General features: G+C 39.7%; 2 protein-coding genes across 2 annotated transcripts in view; one reads left to right on the top strand and one right to left on the bottom strand.

Moving 5' to 3' along the window:
* Positions 1–1,137: 1,137 nt before the first annotated feature.
* On the bottom strand, positions 1,138–23,019 carry RBM18 (RNA binding motif protein 18). Its single transcript, XM_045563835.1, has 6 exons — positions 22,798–23,019; positions 19,512–19,640; positions 10,991–11,117; positions 7,772–7,858; positions 5,700–5,785; positions 1,138–3,137 (listed from the first exon to the last, which is right to left on the bottom strand). Exons 2-6 carry the CDS (start codon positions 19,622–19,624, stop codon positions 2,978–2,980), a joined length of 573 nt encoding a protein of 190 aa, XP_045419791.1. The 5' UTR covers positions 19,625–19,640; positions 22,798–23,019; the 3' UTR covers positions 1,138–2,977.
* Positions 22,748–24,287, top strand: part of MRRF (mitochondrial ribosome recycling factor) — a 55,228-nt gene continuing 53,688 nt past the window's right edge. Inside the window, exon 1 of the mRNA XM_045563834.1 lies at positions 22,748–23,019. The gene's annotated coding sequence lies outside the window, so the exon portion shown is untranslated. The remainder of the gene's footprint in view (positions 23,020–24,287) is intronic.

The raw sequence follows: 24,287 nt of genomic DNA, 5'->3' as shown, positions 1-24,287 counted from the left end.
ACCACTGGGAAGAGAATGATATTTTAAAAGAATTTTAAAAGGATTGCTTTGGCTACTGTGTGGAAAATGGACCGTAAGGAGGCAGGGCGATAATTAGGAAGGTATTGCAACAGTCCAGGCAAGAGAGGATGGTAGTTTGAACAAAAATGGTGGTAGTATTGGAGGTGGTGAGAAATGGCTGGACTCAAGATGTATTCTGAAGGTAGAGTTGACAGGACTTATCGGAGGACTACATAGGAGGAGAGAAAAAGAGAAATCACGGATAAATATGCTGGAATCAAATCATATTTTAGGAACATAAATGATTACACACAGGGTATATTTAACATTTAATTTGTGAGACAATTAATCCTTTTATATAGTAGTATATAATCACAGATATATTTGCTGATTTAGAAACTAATTGTGCATACCTTAATAATCAAGGGACAGGGCCGTAGAATACCTGGTTTGATAAAACTTGTGCTATTGATTTTTGACATGCTTTGAGAAATCTTTCCTCATGTGATTCTCTTCCCCAATACTGATGCCAATTATAGAAAATCAGCTGGTTAGGGTTACATTTTGCATTTGATAAAATAGGAGCTGAGATTAAGAAGATACTTCATATCTCTCTCCTGAATATTTCCTTTAATTCTTCATCCTTGTATAAATCAAAATTATAAGTGATGTAATTTTAGGAAACCAAAATAATCAGCCAACAAACCAAAGTAATTTTACTTAAAGTACTCAAAACAAAGAGTTGACCAAGTTAACACTTGCATTTTACAAACCTTTCATCAGACTTTCAGCATGCTTATGATACGTACACTTATTCTTTTGAAACCCCTACTTTGAAAGAGAGACTAAACATGGTATGATACTTGCGGAGACTTCCATTAACATTTTTTCAAATAGTGACATCTGCAATGAGCTGGTCTCTTATCTCATTGCTAACAACAGAGGTGGGTGGGCACACAGGGTGAAGAGAACTGCCTGTGAGGCTGACTCTCTAGCCAGAGCCCTCTGCACAGATGGCACTTAGAAGCAGCACCCCACCTGGACACACTGGCCGCAGTCCTCAGTGGCAACAAGCCTACCAGAGAGCTGTCGGCCATTTATTTCAGTAAATGGATGAGAAAAGATAAAACACACAGACACTGTCTTACATTTATTCACACGGAGAGATAAGACTTGGTACAAATAATAAACATTGCTTTAAATACAAATAAATAGCTCTGGTTTCTAAAGGAAACAACTCTATATAATTCTAAGTATTTTCAAAGTTTCCTATTAAAAATAGAATACTATTTTGCATTAAGTAAGTTCTACTCCACCAGAACCCCTTTGAGGACTTAAGGATAAAATGGTGATTTCTAAACTCCAAGAAGTCACCAGAAAAATGGGAGACAGTGCTCCCACCTCTCTGAACTATCCCCCAAATGAGAGTTACTTGCATCATAGATAGACATAGCTAATAAATGCAGAAAGTATTTGACATTTAGAGCTATCTAAAAAGATTAACCTTGGGAAAAGTGGTAAGAATTTCTCTGAACAGTTTTGTGCATTTTGAAACCTCACTATGCTGAAGTTTTGATTCAAGTGTCTTAAATTAAATTTATACTCACGGGAAGACTTAAGTTCCTATAATGAAAGCTTCCTCTTGCTAGGAACAATAGTGGTAAATAGTCTGTAATCACCAGGAATGGCACCTGGAATAACAAAGTGATTGATTTACTTGGTAAAGGAGCAATGGTGCTGCCCAATGAAACAGTCTGTTAAACTTGGCACCAAAATGACCAAAACTGTGCCGTAGACACACACTCCCAAATCTGTTGGTTTATTTATTTCTCTATATTGTTATATTTAGAATGTTCAAAGTGGCAAAAATAACTAGGAAGAAGTACATTCTAGAAGAATCATTTTCAAGTCATGCAGTCTTTTAAAACTACCTATATCATGAGGTCATTATAATCTTGGTGCCTGAGTAGTGTTTGCTCCATTGACTCTCTGTGTCTACTGCATGTCCCCTCCTCATCCTGCACAAGATCATGCAAGCTCTTCTACTCAGACCTCTACACGATTATTAGAAAATAATATGTTTGATAGTTTTAAAGAAATTTTGCCTTTTCTATTTAGTTGGACCATGATACAATTCCAAATAGAACATTCTCATGCTATAAAAACAATCTCATGCAAAAAGTGCAATTTTAAAAGTTCCACATTAATAACAACATTTGGTGTTATAGAAGGCAGGATTATTTAGATTTTAAAAATATGATCATTATAGAATAAAAGTTGGATTTCCAAACAGAACTTCCGTTGTGGTATAAAATGCTAAATTTGATTCTACAGTTTTGTCAATGCAAACAATTTTAAGATATACACCATGTTTTCCTAATTGGGATTTTGAAACAATAAGCATAATTCTCAAACAGATTATTACAACATTTGTTCAAAGAACCAGCTCCCTTTGGCCAAGAACTTTCTTTTCTAGTCCAATTGGAGGGATTCATAGTAAATTCCGGAACAATAGTTCTGAACATGATTTTAAATGTCTCTCACTCCCCTCCTTGTCTCTTACTTTTCACGTTGTAACGACATGTGAGCATAGAAAAAAGCTCAATTTTTTAAAAAAATGGATGTTAATACATTCAGTTTCCTGATTTAAATAATAACATTCTGTGTATTTGCCTTTCTCTCTGGCACACTATAGAATGTTTCTGGAGTTACAAATCCAAACAAACCAGCCAATTAGAGCGTCCCAGGGTTCAAATCACAATCTGGGACACAATCCTATTTATTCTGGATGACACTCAATTCCACACATAGTTCAGGGAAGAGACATCCATAAGAACATCCAAAACATTATGTTACCAAACTCTAACATGTGACTGTGCTCTTCTGGGTAGTACCATTCACATCTACAAAGTACAAAGGTAGAGGATTTCAGATGTGGAGACCAATTTGCTTTGGTCACTACACTAATTCACAACCATCATCTTCGAGATTTCCAAGCTGTTCTAGAATAAGGAGTAGTCCTTTTTTTATCTGGTGGCTTAAAGTAGGAATAAACAGGCGCTGCCGGATACTCTGCATCAGGATTTTCTGCCATCATTTTCAGCTTTGCTTCAATGGCTTTTATCTTTGCAGTGACACTGAAAAAAGGATAGTGGAGGATCAGAGTAGACTTAGGTACATTCAGAAAATAGTTGTATATTTCATCTCCTTGTGCCTCTCACACGCATATCAGAGCAGAAACAAGATACCATAATATGAACATTTAAACACTGTATATAAAAGACAAAAATAACTAATGTTCTCATTTTAAGAAAGAGATTAAGTCTGAACCATCTATTAAGTTTTTAATATAAACTCAGACATTTGTTAGGAGTACTTCCCGTATCTTTACATTTACTCTTCAGACTAGACACCATTTAACACCTCAGTGCTAGGCAGAGAGCAGGCACTAAATGTAATTATTGTAGGACTGAAAAACGACATTATAAGGTATGTTGTATTTCTTATTTTGCAGATGAAACTGAGGTAAATGTGGTATTAATAAACTTTACGATTCACTGAGTATTTACAATGAGCTAGGCACAGTGCCCCGCATTTTACTCATATTGTTTCTAATCCTTGCAATAATTCTAAAACGGTTACCATCCACATTTTACAGATAAACAAATGCAGAGGTAGAGATGTGCCCAAGGTTCACACAGCTAACGAACTACAGAGCTAGAATTCAACCTAGTTTATCACTAAAGCCCTTGCTCTTTCCTCTCCATCAGGCTGGGATCAGAACAGCCCAGAGAGGGTGAGGAGACACTGGAGAAGTTGTGAGGGATCTGCTTTTGATCGAGGTCATTGCTATCCCCAGACCAAAATGCAAAGCACTCAGGCAGTGGGTATCCTTTGGACTATGGCTGCCTTTATTTTCCATTCTTGATGCTGTCAATAGTCTATGGCCAATGAGAGAAACTTTGGAAAGTGTACATATATATACACATATATTATAGCCTTTTAGAGATAGATTCTCAAAAGGTATACATTGTGCTGCACATGCCCCATAAATTTACATGGACAAACAATTTAAAAACTAAGTTACAACAAAAAGAACACTGAGGTATTGCTGAGATGCATTCTGGCCCCTCTTCCATTAATAGGACAGCCAGCCACTCATTCAGTATGAGTCACAGTGAAATAATCGTACCTACACAAACACTGGGCTATCTTGTAAACAAGTGGTAAACATTAATCATAAGAAACTAAAGACATGTTCATTGTAACATGAAGATCATCAAGCATAAAATGCAGTCATCCCTTCCTGATAGGAGTTAGGTTTATGAAAATTGCCATGGAGACCAATCTGTGATCAAGGAGGTTCAAATTTTATTGGGAAAATAGCATATGGATATAAGAAGCTCCCAGTGAATCTAGAAGTCATAACTTTTTTTTTTTTTAATTCCCAGGAGCTTAAAACAATAAAGGCAGCATAACATTAAGAAATATCATGATATTAAACTTAAATGAGTAACTATAAAATTATCAATTTACCACTCCTGAAAACATTTCAGGACAATCTCCCCCTGCAGTTTAATGAAATGCTTGTAAATTTGTTTTGTTTGGTGCAAATAACATACAAAAAAGGCATTTTTCTTCCCCTGCCTGGTCCTCTATCCAACAGGCATCGCTTTCCTGACTTTCTAACTGCTGATTTCTGATCCTGATGTATCACTGATGCTCCATCACACATCTTTCTCCCCTCGCCTGGTACATACAGGCTTTAGCTTCTTTTACATTCCGGCATTTACAGCCTGGAGCTTTCCTGAAGTATTAGTAGTAACTATAAGATTGAATTCTGAAGTCTAATAGACCCGGTTTTGAACTTTGACTCTGTTATTTGCTATTTGTGTGACCTCAGCCAAGGTATTTCACCACTCTTTAAGTTTCATTTTCCTCATACGTAAAATGAGTGTAACAGCACTTTTACCAGAATTTTTATGATAATTAAATGACATACTTCATGTAAAGTGTTTAGCATAGTGCCTGCTTCAAACTGAGCTCACTAAATCCTGGCTGTTATTACTGTTACTGTCAAAATTTCTCCCTAGGCTACAATGCAAAACAAAAACTAAAACAAAAACAAACCCTTCTACTTCTGCTCGACCATCTACTTCACTTCCCCTTTCTCTACCCAACCCTTAGATTCCCTGCTTTGAATTAACTCCAAAGAAGTAACTAACAATTCATACAATCTAGAACCAAAACTTAGAGTTGCTGCCATAGTACATAGAATTAAACACCTGCAAACTAAAATTTTGTATAAGGGAACTCATCGTTGGGAAGGAATTAAGTGTATAAGGACAAATGCCAAAGAGACCTAAGGCCTTATTAAAATGCTCGTGTTTAGGGTAAGGACTGTGTCTGATTCATCTTTGCATTCCCAGTGCCAAGCACAAGGCTTGGCGTGTAGTAGTTGCACTCAGGCTTTTTGAATGATTTAACTCTACAAGTGGGGAGTACATGATCTTAAGGGGATGAAAGGGGAAGAAATGTATACATTCTTGAAATTAACTGAATATATCTCTCATGTCAAGTTAGTGATTCTTTTCTAAGTTAAGAGTCTGAAGATTCACTTTGGTATGAATGAAGGGGTGGAATGAAGAAATGGCTCAAGCTCTTGAATAACTGTGTCCTTCTACAGTACACCATCTTACCTTAGATTAGACTGAGTAGGCTCAGTGCTTGAGGATGGCTCAAGACTGATAGGAAGGATCTTATCATTCTTGTTATGATCGTATCTCTGAAAGTAAGAAAAAGGGAAATTACTTCACCTTAGCAGAAACCAGCCCTTTACTGTAGTGCATGGGTTCAGAAACTCTAATGCCACCAGTCTATCATGAGCATGTTTCTAGACAATTTTAAGACTACTTTATCTTTAGAATTAATGCAAAAATCCATACAGTTTTGGCCTAAAACTTGTAAGTTTAGAAAAAGAAGTTAAGAAGCAGCTTCCATCTAGACATCAGTTCCTCCTTATTTGGTAGGAAAGTAATTTCAACTTTCAAATCCCCAGATGGTACAAATATACAGCAGGGTTGTCCTCTTACATTCTTCTTTAAACTGTCACATATTATCTCTTACAATATTTACTTTGTTTTACTCAAAACACTTTAAATTTTACAAAGTATCACACATAATATTCAACTTTTTTTTTTTTTCCTTGTTGCCTGGGCTAGGGTGCAGCATCATCACAGCTTACTGCAGCCTCCAACTCTTAGGCTCCAGTGATCCTCCTGCCTCAGACATCTGAGTAGCTGAGACTACAAACATGTACCACCATACCTGGCTAATTTTTTTTGTAGAGACGAGGTCTTGCTATTGCCCAGGCTGGTCTTGAACTCCTGGGCTCAAGTGATCCTCCTGCCTCAGCCTCCCAAAATGCTAGGATTACAGACATGAACCACCACACCTGGCCATAATATTCAACTCTTAACGGGCCTGAGTGGAGAATAAAAGTAGTAATGGCTTTCAGTTGCTGAAAACATTATACAGTAAAGGAGTAGATTAACTTGATGTCAGATAATTATATACTTCTTATAAAAAGTAAGTGTAATATAAAAGAGCAATCAAGAGCGTCTGGTCAAAAAAATTTATAGAAGAGAACCCTGAGGCACAAAGACTTTCAAATGAAAGACAGGAATGAAGGATGATTTCTCTTACATGCCTTTTCAATGAGATGCAGAATGAGAAAACGACAGTTTGGCAAACGAGACTTGATTCCAAGTAAAAAAAATATTTGGTAATTCTCCTTGTTTCTATTTTTAAGGTAATGTGTCCTAGAAATTAAGAAGGCTCTGTGATTACCTGAAATACTAAGAAGGATCCAAAGTGTCTTTGTTTTTTAGCCTGGACATAAGAGTTTAAATGTCTGTTTAGTTTCTGTGACTCTTTACTGGGAAGCTTGTTGGGAGGGGGAAGAGTGTCTCTGATCCATAACCAAGCTCATATAGCTAACATTTAAGTTCCAACACTGTCACAAATCTTTTCACAGGCAGGTCAAGTCTCTACTGCAGAAGGAGGAGAATCAACTCTTGGGACTGCTCCAGTCCACACACTTCACCACTTCTATGCTAGTTGGAACAGAATGCCATTCATTTTTTTTTTTTTTTAATGGCCACAGCTTTTCTAGTGCATTCTCCCCAAGAGACCAACTACAGAATGAACAGGGCAGTTTGCCACTTCTCAGGGCTTGGAGACAATATAAGCACTGCAAAGTCCCACAAACCCACACCCTAAAAATTCTCAAGATCTCTGGAATAAGGAGATGCCTGTGCTTTAAGCACTCATACAAACTACTCACTTCTCAAGTATTTAGAATAAACAAATTCAAACTCTCCACAGACTCCAAAAGCTGGGAAGAGTCTAATAATGCCCGAAGCAACTAATTTTAAAAATAAATACCCTTTTTCTTCCAAAGAACAAACCTCCACCAAAAAAATGATAGAGGTCTGAGTATACACATTAGCCACATGGAAAAATCAATCAAAAACAGGATCTGTGGGCATGTGGAGAGAAATAACGAAGGAACTTAATCCCTCCTGAGATGTTTCTCAAAAGAAAAATCTGGCAACACACATGGTAAATACAAGTAGGAGACCAAACTATGGCTGTTCCAGATGTGAAAGGCTGGGATGCAAATGGGTAAGTGGACAATTGTCTTTCAGAAGACTTGCTTAGGATGGGGCTTGACGTTGTCCCTCTAGCATCTCTAGCGTCTCAGACGTACCTTTACTTGAGCATGTGCCCATCGCACCACCAGCTTCTTAGACAGAGCCAGCTTGCCATTGAGACACTGGATGGCTTGTTCTGCTTCCTGTCCAGGAAAGGGACAAATGTTAGTAAAAACTTTCAAGTGCTTAACTAGCTATATGTATTTTCACAGGGCCTCGCTAGCTTTGCTGGCTCAGTTTCTAACCAAATTGCTTTTGGTAAATAATTGGCAAGAGTTTATAATTTAAAAAGGCAGAATAGCAAAAAGGGTATTAATTTTTTAAAGTGAGACAAAAATTCAAATCATGGCTCTATCACTTGCTAGCAGTATGCTGTTTGGCACGTCACTTAATGTCTCTTGGTTTGCCACTTGTAAAATATTGATAATAATACTTGTTCCTCAGTGGTGGTTGTGAGGACTCAAGCAGTACATGTAAAGCATGGGGCATAGGGTACACATTTACAAATGTCAGCTAATAGTACTGTTCTTATTAGGTGATACCTTTCTACACACTTCCATTAGTTAGGGTAGCATCTACTATGTCAAGAAACTGTACTCCTCCCTCTAGGGACTCTTGGAACTATATCCTGGACTAGGGCTTACTCCCTGGATCCAGAATGAGGAACATTAATGGCATCAAAGGATATGTGGGTGAAGGAAACTAGGCCGGAAAAAGCAGGAGTGAGTCAAAGAGACTGTTAGCAAGGTATTTGTGTGAGTCAATCTATGCACCTGGTCTTCAGAGCCAAAAGTTCCCTGACCCTTTCCCCATCAGATACAGGAGCAACAAGGTTGAAAGGAATTCCTGAAGTTGTAAAATAGTCACTTTAAGTCATTCCCAGGAAACCTGGCTGTACTTTCCCATCCTGCCAAATCTTCTTTGCCTCACTGGTAACCATGAGGCATTCAGCCAAGTGTAACCCATGTTTAGTGAGGGTGAAGAAGCCCTTAAGAAAGAGAAGAGGATTAAGGTGTCCTAGAGGGCAGGGAGAGTCTATATGAGACTGAGGCATAATACCAGTAGGCATTCCAGTCTGGTTTTACCTGTGATTCTCTTGTTCCTTCAGAGCTCACCAGTATGACATTTAACAAATATTTATTGAGTACCCACTATGTGTAAGTCATTGGTTATTCCCTGGCCATCCTTGCCCCACCACAGCACAAGTTAGAATGACGGAGAAGCAACATTTTATTCTTTTAAGTTTCACTTGGTGAATTAGAACTTATAGGGCACTCTATTAGTTCTGACGTATCAGCAGTGATAAGACGCCAGCAGGGGATGGTGTTTTAAAAAATAATTTCCTATCTCTGTACATTGTTTCAAAGTTCATGTATTCAATAGTACTACTAAATGCCAACTGTGTTTCCTTATGTATCCTCATCTAGTCTTCCAACTTCTTATAAAGTAAGGAGGGTGTATATTTTTAATCCCCATTTTTAGATGAAAATCGAGGCCAAAAGAGGTTAAGAGACTTGCTCAAAGTTAATAAATAAAAGAGCCAGAAATATAAGCTAGGCTTTGTGACTTTTAGTTCAGTGTTTTTAAAGCAACATCTATCCCCAACATTACCACTGATTTTAGTTGTCTGCAAGAATTCTCATCACACTCTATCACTAAGGAAGAATAAAGTATTTAAGACTGCTAATCCTATAGGGCATTCTTTCACTTTTCTCAAAAAAAAACTTGATTGTATCACTTATTGCCTATCATATTTACAAAAATTAGAGAAAATAAAAAATATCCAACACTGGTAAGGACAAATGATACTCTCATACATCTCAGAACATACTCATATATCATTTCTGGAAGGCAATTGGCAGTTGTATTAAGAAAAAATATACATGGCCCTTGATGATGCCATTCTATTTCCAAAAATGTATTAAACATACACATAATTAGAGCTATAAAAATATTCACTAGTGTGATGTTTACACTAGTAAATCATTAGGCACAACTCAAATAGCTAACAATTGGGAATTAGTCAAATATCTTCTATTAATGATGTTGATTAATTTTTAACTGCAATCTAAGTCATATAAAATAACATGCACAAATCTCTGATAAAGATCAATGATTTTACACATGCACACACACATACAAACACCAGTGAAACCACAATATGATATAGAATGTTACCTTGATGTGATTAAATGGCAGAAAAATTTTAATATACTTTGAGTGATAAACATGATAATATGATCCTATTTTTGAGTTACACACTGTATATGTGTTTGTGTGTGTGTGAATGTGAAGACAGAAAAAAAGGCTAGAAAGATATATGACTAAAAATATTAACAGTGATCCTTTCTGGGTCTTGGCCTAAGTGATTTAAATTTTATTTTTTGGTTATCTATATTTTTACCTATAATAAGCACATATTACTTTTACAATAAGAAAAGCACTCATACAAATTATTATTAATAAAACAATAACCAGGCAATGTTCTTATATATGATGAATAAAGTTATAGAGTGTATTAAGCAGCATCTGTATATTCAGTACATTCAAATTCAATTTATCAATGCATTTCCACTCCAAGGACTAAATTTTAATACAAGGAGATACACATATATACCATGGTTGAAGCTAAATGTACTCTTCCTCTCTATATATTAAAATTTATATGCATTTGTTCTGAAACATTGAGAGAGGTACATTTTTAAGAAATCAAAATAAAAGAGTTTGTGGGGGAGGAAGGGGATGGGTAAATTCATACCTAATGGGTACAGTGCACACTATCTGGGGGATGGGCACACTTATAATTTTGACTCAAATGGTACAAAAGCAATTTATGCAATTAAAATGTTTGTACCCCTGTAATACTCTGAAATTAAAAAAAAAAGTTCGTGGGTGGCTCACCAGATAGGATTCTATACCATAGGGCAAAACTACTGAAAGAAAAGGAGGCTTTGTCGACCAGCCACTAAAAGAACAAGCAAACAGAATGGGGAGGGGGATGTCCATGTGCTCAGTGTGGCCAACTGAAAGCGTTTCATCAGAAAAGTAGTCAGTCTGTCACATTAAACCTTGAGACAAGGGAGGGTAAATTTTGAATGCTGTTCCCTAATTTATTTGTTTACTGAGGATCTCCTTTAAGACTCAGTGTAAGACACACAGAGATGAATCAGACATGGTTCCTGCCCATAAGGAACTGCTATTCTAGTAGTCAAGAGAGATGCCCGAATAATTATGAGTTTGAGAAGTACTATGATAAGGGGAGGAAGCTCAATTACCTGCTTAGTTTCAAAGTTAACGAAACAGTACCCTCGAGGCTGTCCCTCCAAAGCACCTGACTTGTGGAAGAGGAAGTCAAACTGTTTTACCTTCCCAAACTTCTGGAGGAGCTTGAGGAGGTGGTATCTGTGGAAAAAGAAGAGCCCATTAGTATGCTCCAGAATTTTGCTGGGTACTCAGCCTGAAGTGCTAGATAAAAGCAGGAGATAATTTACCCCAGGGATAAAATCTCTCGCCCCCGCCCTGTGCCTTCCTCCAAACTGCTGTGTTAGTTTATTTGGCAAACAGAGTTGTTTGCCTCTATTTGGAATGGGAACTAGAATTGTCACGGCTATGCCTCTGTCCAACACAAAAATACCAAACCAAAAAAAAAACAAAAAACCACACCTTACAAACAGCTGTCTGGCCCACAAGTACCATTTGTTTTTCTTTTGGAGAAAAGCTCAAAAATAGTGTCGATTTATTTATTTTTAATTTCTTGGCATTGAAATGGCATTTGTGAATAACTATAACTCCATCAGAAACACACCCCCACACTCCAAAGACCAAAATCCTATCCTATCTCAAAAATAAACAAAGTAACAAACACATACACATTCACACAAACAAAAAAACAGTCCTGGAAGACTTCCCTATTAGATTTTGTAATTAATTATTAGATCCAAATTGCACTTGTGAGAAACTGCCAAAAATTAAACCACAGCTAGTCATACTTCCCTAAGTGCTTGAGAGTTTCAATCCCTGATGTGATTGAACATTAGGACAATGTGGAACCACTATATGACCGAGACAAGTCTTGCACAGGGCAGGGGAACCTGGCCAGTCCTATAAATCATCCAGCCATGGGTAATTATACAGCCTTAGTTGCCTCAACAGTTTATACTCTGAGGTATAGTCAAGTAAAGAAAAAAGGTGGTCAAGGAAGAATTTATTCCTGGCAGGATATTCACCCCAAGCTATTGCTTGCCACTCTGCCTCTCATGCTCTTCTTGGATTCCTTACTCTAAAACTTATTTGGTTTCTATAGAGCTTTTAAGTTATTCAAACAGATGTGGCCTTAACAGGTTGCTGTGGCCAATCTCAATTCCGACTTCCTGTCATCTGATGTAAGGGTGAGACAAACCAACAGCTCTCCCGTTTCCTTTTCCTTTGGCCTTCCTCCTGGCATCCTCTGTGCTATTCAAATGGAGTCAAGGCTTTCTCTAAACAATGCTGTCCCTGTGATACTAAAAAGGTATCAGCCCACATGCTAAATCTGTTATTACTGGGAATTCTACCCCACAGGGAGTCAGTAAAGTTGCCGTGATAGCCACATTTATATTCACATTGTTTTCCAGGAGAAACTCATCAAGATTTCATTCTCGAGCGAGCATCTCCTTTGGGAGGCAGAAAGATATGAAATGGATCATAAGCTCTACTAAATTTGATACTAATGCACATCAACAAGCAAGTCCATTATATTGGATCAGGTGTCTGACACAAAGGAACAAGAAGACATTATACAGGTTTAGTATTAGGGCAGGATGCAAGGATCCCAAGGCATATTGTGGTTATTAATCTGGTTTTTGGACCTGTTTTTTTTTTTTTTTTTTGAGACAGAGTCTCGCTTTGTAGCCCAGGTTAGAGTGAGTGCCATGGCGTCAGCCTAGCTCACAGCAACCTCAAACTCCTGGGCTCAAGCGATCCTCCTGCCTCAGCCTCCCGAGTAGCTGGGACTACAGGCATGTGCCACCATGCCCGGCTAATTTTTTCTATATATATATTTTTAATTGTCCAGCTAATTTTTTCTATTTTTAGTAGAGATGGGGTCTCGCTCTTGCTCAGGCTGGTCTCAAACTCCTGACCTCGAGCAATCCTCCCGCCTCGGCCTCCCAGAGTGTTTGGACCTGTTTTGAAAGAGGAAACCACCATGATTCCCTGCCTTCTAAATTCCCTACTTCATCAGGAGACCTCAATCACTAGTGACAATGTAGGTGGTGATTCTTCAGGGGAAAGGGAGACACCTCAAGTGTAAATTTCTGGTTTTACTTGATTTTCTGAATAGGCTTACGGCAACAGTGAGTCTCTCAGATACACAGATGGGCTAGGAGAGTTTCCCCCCAGGATCTTTGGTTCACAGCTGCATGTTCTACTTACTATACCCATTCAAACCATAACACTGTGTCAGATGCCAGAGAATGGGGGGTCAAACCCATTCTTAAAAAACAATCTAAGGGCTACTGAGGGTTGGTCATCTTTTTCATTAGCTCCATTATGCTTAATAGCAGGAAGGTAATGTGATTGGCATTTCCTAAGAAATGAATTTTAATTTACTTAAAAAAAAATGCCGACAGATTATTCTTTATAAAGCTAACAAACACATTCTGCCCGAGAAGTGCGACCTTAAGATTCCAGGAACATCTGCTTAGGTCTGTGTCTTTCAACTTCTCCAGGATTTCTTTTCTTGTCTGATAATTTCTTGAAATTATAGGAACACCGAAACAAAAGGAATGAAATGTTTACTATTTTGCTTCCTGGAGATGGGGACTGCAAGCGCTGATAGTGAAAAAAGCCTGAAGGATCCTGCTTTCACATCTGCAAGCACTTTTATCTGCTGCTGAAGTGTGGGAGAGCTCACTACTCAGCAGAGGCTTGCTTTACTTCGTGAGATGTGTGCTCTGCAGCCTTCAGGAGCTAGAGAATTAGCTCACCAGCCACCCCCTACCCTACCCCATTTCTGTAACTTAATCAGTGTTTTCTGCAATGAGTCTTTAAAACAACCTTCCTGACTAATGGCACATTAATAATTAAACTATGTAAATGTTAAAACAGACATCTACTATGTGTTGAGAACCAATTAGGCACTTGGACTATCCAGGTGAATAAAACTAGGTTTCTGCCTTCAAGGACTTCATATTTTGGTTAGGGGAGAGATACGTAGGCAAACAATTACAAAAAAGTGTGATACTTGCACATGGAGGTATGTACATGTGCACCACAGAAAGAGGAAGGCCAATGGTGCAGGAAAGGTGGTGGTTACAGAAAGCTTCCTGAAAGGAGATCTAGAGCTGGGTACAACGGCACATGCCTATAACCCCAGCTACTCAGGAGGCTGAGGCGGGAGGATAGCTCGTAGCTCAAGCCCAGAAGTTCAAGATCAGCCTGGGCAACACAGCAAGACTTTGTCTCAGAAAAAAAAAAGGGAGTGATATCTGAGTGGAATGAGTCAGTGTGAGTGAATACACATGCAAAGACATAAAGGTGAAAAAGAGTTTGACTCACTGGAAAAGAGTGGGGGTAGACAGTAAGATGAGGCTGAAAGGCAGGCAGAGGACAGGTTGTGAAGGATGTTGTGTGCTTAGGGAATTTTTTTTTTCTTTTTTAAGAGATGGAGTCTCACTCTGTTGTCCAGGCTGGAGTACAGTGATGTGATCACAGTTCACTGCAGCCTTGAACTCCTAGCCTCAAGCAATCCTCCTGCCTCAGTCTCCTGAGTAGCTGGGATTACAGGCATGCACCACCTTGCCCAGCTAGGAATTTTAATTTCATGTTGTAGGTAATGGGAAGCCCGTAAAATGACATTTAAGATTGTTTTTAGTATACAATTTGTTTTAGAGAAAATTTTATAAGATTATGAGGAGGGTTTTTATGTTCTATGCTATGTACGTTATTAAATGGTCTTATTGTGTTTCCAATTTAAGTAAGCAAACAGTAAAGGCTGTTTCTTGCAAACCAAAACATAGAAAGAAGCATGGACAGTGAAGGAAAAATAAGGAATGGGCTGAGAAAGAAACATGGGTTTCTTCAGGGATAAACACATTGTTCTCACATGCTCATGCCTTTATTGTCCCTTGCATTCTAGCTTACCTAGTTTGTCCCCGAAAGTCTCTATCAGGACATTCACCTGAATGACTCTCCATTGTTTTTAAGTTTACTTAACACACACCAAACTACCCTCCCCCCTACAAACTGGTGCTCCTTGCCTGCCATCCCACTGGTCAGTTTTGTTTTTTTTTTTTTGTTTTTTTTTTTGAGACAGAGTCTCACTCTGTTGCCCGGGCTACAGTGAGTGCCGTGGCATCAGCCTAGCTCACAGCAACCTCAAACTCCTGGGCTTAAATGATCCTACTGCCTCAGCCTCCTGAGCAGCTGGGACTACAGGCATGCGCCACCACGCCCAGCTAATTTTTTCTATATATATATTTTAGTTGGTCAGATAATTTCTTTCTATTTTTAGTAGAGATGGGGTCTCGCTCTTGCTCAGGCTGGTCTCGAACTCCTGAGCTCAAACAATCCACCCACCTCGGCCTCCCAAGAGTGCTAGGATTACAGGTGTGAGCCACCGCGCCCGGCCCCACTGGTCAGTGTTGACACGATTCTTTTACATTCCTCAGGCAAGAAACCGCAGGATCATCTTCAACTATCCACTGCTTTTCAATCACTTTCTTCATGTCTCAGACTCACCCACTGGTCTCCAAGTTCACTGTCTCTATCTAGCAGGGCTGGTTTATGGCAGTATTTCCTAACTAGTCTTCATCTTCAGTTTCTGTCCCTTCAAGTCATCCTACACATTGATGTGGAATTTCCCTACTAAAACATCACTTCCATGATGTCAGTCTCCTGCTAAACACCCACAATGAGTCTTTTCTACATGAAGTTCAAACCTGTCAAATTTTAAAAACTGTCTTAACCTGATAATACTCTATCTACCCAACTACTATTTTCATATTCATTTCGTATTCAACCTCTCCTTAACTCAAAACGGCCTTCCTGATATTCTGCTCACACATAAAAATCTTTCTTATTCCTACTTATATACTTTTATTTATGATTTCCCCTCCACTTAGAATGCTCCCTCTCTTAGAATTTCTACTGGCTTTGTTCTCTCTCAGACTAGTTCTTATGCATAATGCAGTAGCTATTAATTTGGCTTCCTACACAGCACATTGAATATTTGAAAAAGAAAGCCAGTATTAACTTTTTTAGAGGAAACCACAGTATGGAAAACTGATAATGTCTACGAACATAAACTTTTTCAGTTTCTCTGTTTAAGGGACAGGCAATGATATTTTGAGGTATTGTTTACTCTTACAGTTAAATTAGGTTCCACAACAATTAAAAGTCCTCACATTTTTAAATTTAGAATATTCTAGGATACTTTAGGGCACTTGAGGTTATAAAATGTTCAATTACTAGAATATTTTTGCAAAGAGTACTAAATTAGACAGTGGGAAATTAATTATTAACTACTTCAGTAAACTGAGCCAACTCATTTAACTCTTCCTATAAAATAGGGGAAAAATATGCTTTACTTACCTCACAAAGTTGTTAAGGGCTCACATATGAGAAAATCATAGAATATTAGAGTTAGAAGAAATGTTCAGATCACTTAGTTGAACATTCTCATTTTATCAGTAAGAAACATTAGATATAATGTACTTGAGAGGAATCAGAATATAGAAAGAACATGGGTTTGGAATCTGCTACCTCCATGAACAAGAGTGTGTCATCACTCCCTCAAATCCAAACCTCTAAGATTTAGTCATACAAATATTTCTGGCATTCAGCATAGCCCTAAAGTGGTCAGTATTGCAACCACAGAATGAACACAAATAAGCAAGAAGCACAATATTAGAGTGCTAGACAGTCAGTTAGGAATGAACATTCTGTAGGGAGGAGACTGATAGGTATCCTAGTGTAACCTGAGCAGGACTCAGATTAGTAACCAACAGGCACTACACAGAATAACTAGAACTAATTACAAAATAAACTAAAAAATTGAATGGAAAAGTATTGTTTTTTTCTTAAAACTGCTGCTGTTTTACATATTCCCATAACCATTCCTGACAGTAAATATTTTGTTTTCTAACAAGAGGTAAGAGAACATTTGAACAGGAGGGACATTCAAATTAGTTTATAAAGATGTCAGGAAGAAAGGTGGTAGAGAGTAGGGATATACATAGGAAAGAAAGATAAGAAGGCTCTCTTGAAGAGGAAACAGTAGGAATTGGCAGCAATGTGGAGGTGAAGGGTAAGTTTAACTGGGAAAACTGGAGGATGCTCTGCAAACTTTGTCAAGAATAATTAGAAGTTTTGAGATTTGGATTCAACTAATAACTTCTGAGATTGGACTACAAAACAGGTACCCTATGTACTCATAAGTTACATCATGTAATCTGTCAATGTTTGGGAATGTTAGGCTCACCATTACCTACCCTGAGAGAAACATGATCCAGAAATTTACATATTTCAAAAACTTAGAAGGAAATCATATACCTTCATAAGACTTACCTTATTAAAAGGTCAGGTTTCTTTGGTGTAATTAAGTAAATTATGTCTTTAAAAAGAAATGTATTAGTATTTAACAAATCAGTTTGTCAGACAGATGAAATGTCCTAAGGTGAGGAATCCATAGATGAAAAACAGTAAAAATGGCCTTTTGTGAAATGGAAGTGGGGAAGCCACAGGGAGAGCATGAGTACTTCTAGCCAGCATACTCTGATCTACAGGTTAGTACTTGATGTCCACCTTTCGCCTGATGTAAAAAGAGCAGAGATATCAGCGGAAAGTTTTGATACAATGTTCCTGTTAATGCTCTAACTGAAGAAAACATTCACATACTCCAACTTATGACATAAACTGAGGTGGCAAATGCTCATTTGAACTTTCCTGTCAAGGACACAAGTAGAACAAGGGTCTCATTACAGACAACCGTGGCCAACACAGCCAACATTGTTTCCGTGCTTTAGATTTCCATGCAGACAAGCAGAGGTGGGAATGGAAAAACACTCTTGGGAGCATCCCAAATAGTTTGGGTTTTAGATATTGGAAAAAGCTTCTTTGATGAAGAGACATTAACTGAGAGGTTGAGCAGATTCACACATTTATCCTCAAAGCCATGAACTGAATAAATAAATAAATGCAATCTATTCTAGTGTCCCTGTGACAAGGTAACATAATGTGGACAACACATCTTAAAGACCACCATAATTTCTACAGGGACCCAAATGTGTTTATACTTAGCTGACTTGAGCTTGAGCAGGTTTAAGGAACTAAACTTTCTGTCATGATCTATAGGTTTATATTCCTTTTTCTTTCTATTAATCACAACCCTCACCTATACCTCCCTCATTCCAGACCCAAACGAGCAGGTTTCCCCATCTCCTCTCCTCTTGCCTCTAACACTATCCCAAAGAGAATAACTTCTAAGATGGATGATATACTCCATATTCCATGGAATATTCCACATTCCATTTAAGCATTGACCCCATACAGCTTAATCCACTCATCCTACTCTGCCACCAAGCCCCGCCTTTCACCTATCACAAAACCTCTCAATTTTCTCTGCCAAGAAAGTCCTTTCCACTATAATGGTTGTGATGGAAAAGAGCAAGAAGTCAGGACAGTTCAATCAGTTTTGTGACCGTGGGCAAGGTACTTCTGTTTCTTGGGCCTCAGTTTTCTCTACTGTAGGATAAAAGAGATGGAACATCTCAGAGGTTCTCAAGTGTGCTCCATAGAGCCCTTGAAGTTCCAGAGACTCAACAGGGATTGCCAAAGAAAGGGTGGCAACTGACAAAAGGCTTTGGGGGCACCTCTTCTCTCCTTTAATCAGAGCAACTCTGAGCTTTTATTTTATATATAGCTTCTGATTACTTTTAAGACAGGTTCTTTTTTTTCTTTTTTTTTTTGAGACAGAGTCTCACTTTGTTGCCCAGGCTAGAGTGAGTGCCGTGGCGTAAGCCTAGCTCACAGCAACTTCAAACTCCTGGGCTTAAGCGATGCTACTGCCTCAGCCTCCCGAGTAGCTGGGACTATAGGCATGCGCCACCATGCCCAGCTAATTTTTTCTATATGTATTTTTAGTTGTCCAGATAATTTATTTCTATTTTTAGTAGAGACGGGGTCTTGCTCAGGCTGGTGTCGAACTCCTGACCTCAAGCGATCCCCCCCACCATGGCCTCCCAGAAGGCTAGGATTACAGGCATGAGCCACTGCGCCCAGCCCACGTTCTTAAAAGGTCTGAAAACTGCTTAGCATGGCACTTGGCACTCATTTAATGAATGAATGAAAACCAAAGGGACTGAGATGATCGCTAAGATCCCTTCCAATTCCCGCCTACTATGCTTCTGTGGCTGCTTGAATTATAGTCAAGTGTCACCTGTCTGCTTGTGTACAAAAGTACCAAGACTTCTACTTGTTCCTTCATTTTGGGACAAAAGAATGCCCAAGGTTGATTCTAGAAATTAGTTCCCTATAGCCACTGGGTATAAAGATTCAAATAGCCGGATACGGAAGAACAAGTAGGAAAAAAGAGGTATATGGTTTAAAGGACACTCAAGTCTGTGCCTTTGCAGTAGCAGAGTCCAAATGTAAGAAAAGTGACACAACAACAGGTTAATAACATTCTATCCCTTCATAGATAAATTAAAACATAAAAAGGTCAAAATATATCCTATATCCCTTGAAAATTCTTCTGAATATCATCACCACAAAACATCCCAATTTTGTAGCTAGTGAATTAAGGTGACTTAGACTTACTCTGTGATTTTGGGGTCCAGGTTGCCAATCCATAATCGGTGCCCTTCCTGTAGAGAGCCCTCTGAAAGGATGGATGCGTTCTCCAGGGGAAGAGTTTTAGTTTCTGCTTCCATCAATCTCTATGAAATACTAAAGGAAACGTGAACACTCAGGCAGGAGAAGAGTAACACTGTGAACATGAGACTTCAAATTCAGCTCAACAAACATTTATTCAAGGAGGGCATGCCCTCTGGGCAGTCCTTCAAAGGCTTCAGTTATTCCACAACCAGGGCCCCAGAACCAGTTCCCTTGGGACAGCTCCTCTGGCAGCCAGAGCGTAGAAGCTGCCATTTAAGGTGAAAGGGGCGTGGTTCTATGTGGAGAAACTAAAGTTTTCCTCCTCTGAAGCCAGAGGCTGACTGGGCAGAAGGCCAAATTCTCTATTACTACATGATACTACAGTTCAACAACTGTCACCCAAAATAAGTCTTGGAAACCACCAGGAAGTGAGTCTTAACAGCATTAAAGGCAAGAGCAGCATTACATCCCTTTTCCTCATGGAAGAGGCAATATAGGAAATCTGTGCATAGATTCTGGAGTTAGAACTGGGTTTGAAAGTAGGTTGTGTGACTTGGTGAATTACCTGAACTCTCTAGGCCTCAGTTTCCTCATATATATAAATGGAGATAAAGTTCTCATTTTATAAGATGGTTGTGAAGATTAAAGATACCACGTAAAAAAAAAAATCACTCAACACTGTATCTAACAGGAAGTAACCAATACATACTAGCTATGATCATGGCTAGTATTTTGTGAGAGACTGGGAAGAAGAGACTAATTTCCTCCTTAGTTACTCCGTTCTGCCATTTGCTAGTTGTGTAAGTAACCTTGGGCAACTTACTTAAGCACTCTTTGCCTCGATTTCCTCACTTGTAAAATGGGGATAACACATCATAAAATTATTAATATGTGTGGATTCACTGAATTAATACACCTAAAGCATTTAGAACAGGGCGTGGTACCTAGGAAACATTCAATTAATGTTAGCTTAAATTATTACTAGTCTTTAGCCAAAAAGAGTGAGAGTTATGATAGAGACAGCAGTGGAAAGAGCAGAAAGCTTGGTGTCAGAAGACCTGCTTTCAAACTGTGGCATTTCCACTAGAAATCATCTCTCTCTGAGCTTCAGTTTCCTCATCTTTAAATAATAAATTTTGCCCTGCTTATAACATAAGGTTGCCAAGAGGACCAAAAACGAGATGACAGATGTAAAATAAAGCTTTAATAAATGTATAATGTGGTAGAGTAAGAAAAGATAAAGGGCCTGGGAAGATGGTAGGCTGTGTCAGACTTCAGAATTCCCTGCTAGAGAACACATGGGTCCTATATATCCAGAAGTGCCTCAGAGGTCAGCACTGCAGGAACTGTCTTACGAATAACAGCTCAGCTGGGCACAGTGGCTCATGCCTGTAATCCTAGCACTTTTGGAGGCCGACGCAAGATAATCATTTGAGGCCAGGAGTTCAAGACCAGCCTGAGCAAGATAGGAAGACCCCTGTCTCTACAAAAAATAGAAAAAATTAGCCAGCTATGGTGGGTTGTAGCTATAGTCCCAGCTACTCAGGAGGCTGAAGCAGGAGGATTGCTTGAGCCCAGGAGTTTGAGGTTCGCAGTGAGGTATGGTGACATCACTGCACTCCAGCCCCAGCAACCAAGTGAGACCCTGTCTCAAAAAACAAAAAAAAAACAGCTGACATACATTGACACTGCCATTACCTCTTATTCATCTCACCCTCTAAAGCCTAGCACATGCAGTCCCTAGGTAATTGCTGACCACATTTCTCTACTCCCAGCACATGAGGATATTTTCTTCCTTTCCTATTCACATCTTCAATATATTCAGCAATGTATGGCAAGCAACTAGGTACTGTAAATCCTGGGCTATGTACTAAAAACAGAAAAAACGAATAAGCTATAACTCTTGCTTTTAAACCTCCTGAGACAAAGGTTAAACAGAATCCCACGATTGTAAACAGGGGAGAAACATTTTGTCTTCTCCTTGCTTTTCTTTCTCCCTTGTTTTTAAACAAATCATTCGTTAAAAAAAATTTATTGAATTTCTATTTTCTAGGCATTGCCTAGTTTGTGCAGTCAGAGCAGTAAACAAGCAAGGTCCCTGTCCTCTGGATGCTCGTATTTGGAAAGCGAGCGAGACAAAACAAAAAGGAAAATAAACAAGATATAATTTGTGATAAATGCTGCAAACAATTAAGCAGGGTGATGTGACATGAGGTTGGATTACTTCAGATTGAGTGGAGGAAAGACCTCTCTAAAGGAGATGACATTTGAGCTGTGACTTGAATGACAGGACCTTCTCATTTTCTTGTGCATAAGAACAGCAAAAATACGAATAGCTACATAATACCACAAAAAGGCATCATGTTTCAATGGGAAGAGTGCAGTATATGAGGATCTGGATTCAAACCCTGCTTTTGTATCTACTTATTGTGTCTTTAGCAAGTCACATGATCTCCCTTTATGTGCCCTTGCCACAAAAAGCTTTCCCTAATAGACCCCCTTGTTATTCTACAGCACAGCTACCTTTTTCTTCCCATATAATGCTAATTCAATGTGTTATTTAATATTTTGTCTTCTGTTTCCCTCACTAGAATGTCTTGATCATGGTTCTATTCCCTGCACTTGGGACACTGCCTGGCTTATGGCTGGTGCCCAATATTTACTAAATGATGCAAGCCACTTCTCTACTCACAGCCTTAGTTTCTTCTTCCTTCCCAGAATGGAACAAATATCCCTATCTCATGAAATCGCTGTGAGTCTTAAATAAGACAATATCGGTGACAGCCCAGCACAGGGCTTTTTGAAGAACGATAAAGTGTAATAAAAGATCGAGACAGCATGGCAAACCCTTTGGGTTTGCAACGGCGACAATCCCTTAGATTAACAGAGTTCACAAAACGCTTCTACATCTATCCTCCCAGCTGAGCTGCAACCACCCAGGAAGCAGGAAGTCATCTGGAAATTAATTTAATTTGGAAATTAAAGACCAGAGAAGCAAAGGCACTTAATCCTAAAAGCTAACAGCCGGGCCAAGCCTAGAACCCCGGCTTTCCGATTCCTGGCCGCGAATTCCCAGAGGCGAGGGGTCATTACTCGGATGTTATTTCCGGGCCAGTCGCGGGACAATCCGGGGCGGGGCCTGAGAAGCCGTCCTGCGTGGGCAGCCTCTTCTAAGACCTCCTCGCGGGGCCAGCCCGGAGGTACAGGGACACGTCGCGGCCGGACTCACCTCGTGGCCTCGGCGTTGTGCCCTCAGCTCATGCCCCGAAGGCAGGTCGCGACTCCGCGGACCACCAAACCTCTCGATGCGTCCGCCTCCACACCGCCCGCTGCCAGGCCGCCCGTGACGCACTACGCCTGCGCCGCCGCCCCGCCCCCGTGACGACACTACGCCGGCGCCGCCGCCGCCGCCGTCGCACGAGTCTTTCCTTAGTAACCCGGGCGATAGCTGGTGAGTGTCCTTGACAGGGCCTCGAGGCGCGCGCGTGGTCCGGGTGCTAGAGACTCCTACTCAAGGACCTCAGGGGGACCCCAGAGGACCAGACTGCCGCTCCTGACCCATTCATTTCAAGTCCAGCTTGACCTTTACGGCTGGGGGCGGGATCTGTGGCTTTAGAGCGGGTCTCACCAGCTAGGAGTTTAGGGGACGCGGGGCGGGGACGGGGGGTACTTACTAAGTAGTTGCCGCTATTTAGTAGCACCCTACTTAACGGGAGCACTTAATTTTCAGAACAATCCCTTGGGAGTAGGTATTATTATCTCCCATGTTGAAGAAACGGAAGCTCAAAGAGGCAATTTTACCAGGGTCACGCGGCTCATGTGGTAGAGCTTAAATTTAAACGTAGGTCTGTCTGACTCCAAAGCCTGAACTTTTAACCACTTCGCTGTGCTGCCCAGTGGCAAATCAGTTGTCCTTTTAGTAGTTCTCCATTTACATAACCCAATGCATACACTGTTGTCATTTACGTTTTACAAATGAGATTGAGGTCCAGAGTTTGATCAATCTAAAGTCACCTATCTAGGGAGTCCTGGAACCAAGACTCTTTCCCGAATCCTCTCTAAGCTTGGTGCCTTTTCCTTTAACAACCTATTGCATTTCCCAGAATCTCGGAGAGCTTTACAGTTGGAAAGGATGAAAACCTGGCCTGACCCTTTCGTTTTATAGTTGAGGAAACAAAACCTAGGTGGCGGGGGGGATGGCAGAGGGTGATGAGGTAGAAATATTGGAATCCAGCTATCCGATGTCTTAGTCAAAAGCTCTTTCTCCACCGTTAAAGTGCCTCATTCCTTCTTTGTGCCAATGACATAATGATTCTGTGTATAGTCAGATGCTATAAGAACCTTTATTGACGTGACACTGAATTTAGAAAAGAACATGCCCTACTGTCTCTAACAAAAATCTGGCAAACCTAGAGAGTGGAGGCAGTGTTGGGAAGCCCAGAAAGGACCACTGGAGAGGTAGATTCCAGTTCTGGTTCCAGCATTTTGACTCTGGGCAAGGGCATAATCTTTCTGAACGTTCATTCGTGTGTTCGTCACATTTATACAGTATCTTAGGTTCAGGCACTGTGATAGGCACTGGTGTACAGCAGTGAAGAAGACAACCATAGACTAGTCCTTGTAGTGCTTTTGATCATATGGAGGGAATTAGACAATACTCAGTTATACAAATATTAGCTTGTGTTGTTAACAATTAAGTCCCATGATGAAGTACGGGGT

This window comes from Lemur catta, chromosome 10, assembly GCF_020740605.2.
Source record: "Lemur catta isolate mLemCat1 chromosome 10, mLemCat1.pri, whole genome shotgun sequence".
NCBI classification, from domain to species: domain Eukaryota; kingdom Metazoa; phylum Chordata; class Mammalia; order Primates; family Lemuridae; genus Lemur; species Lemur catta.
The sequence above is the reverse complement of the archived record's forward strand: the minus strand, read 5'-3'. Positions and strand labels throughout refer to the sequence as shown.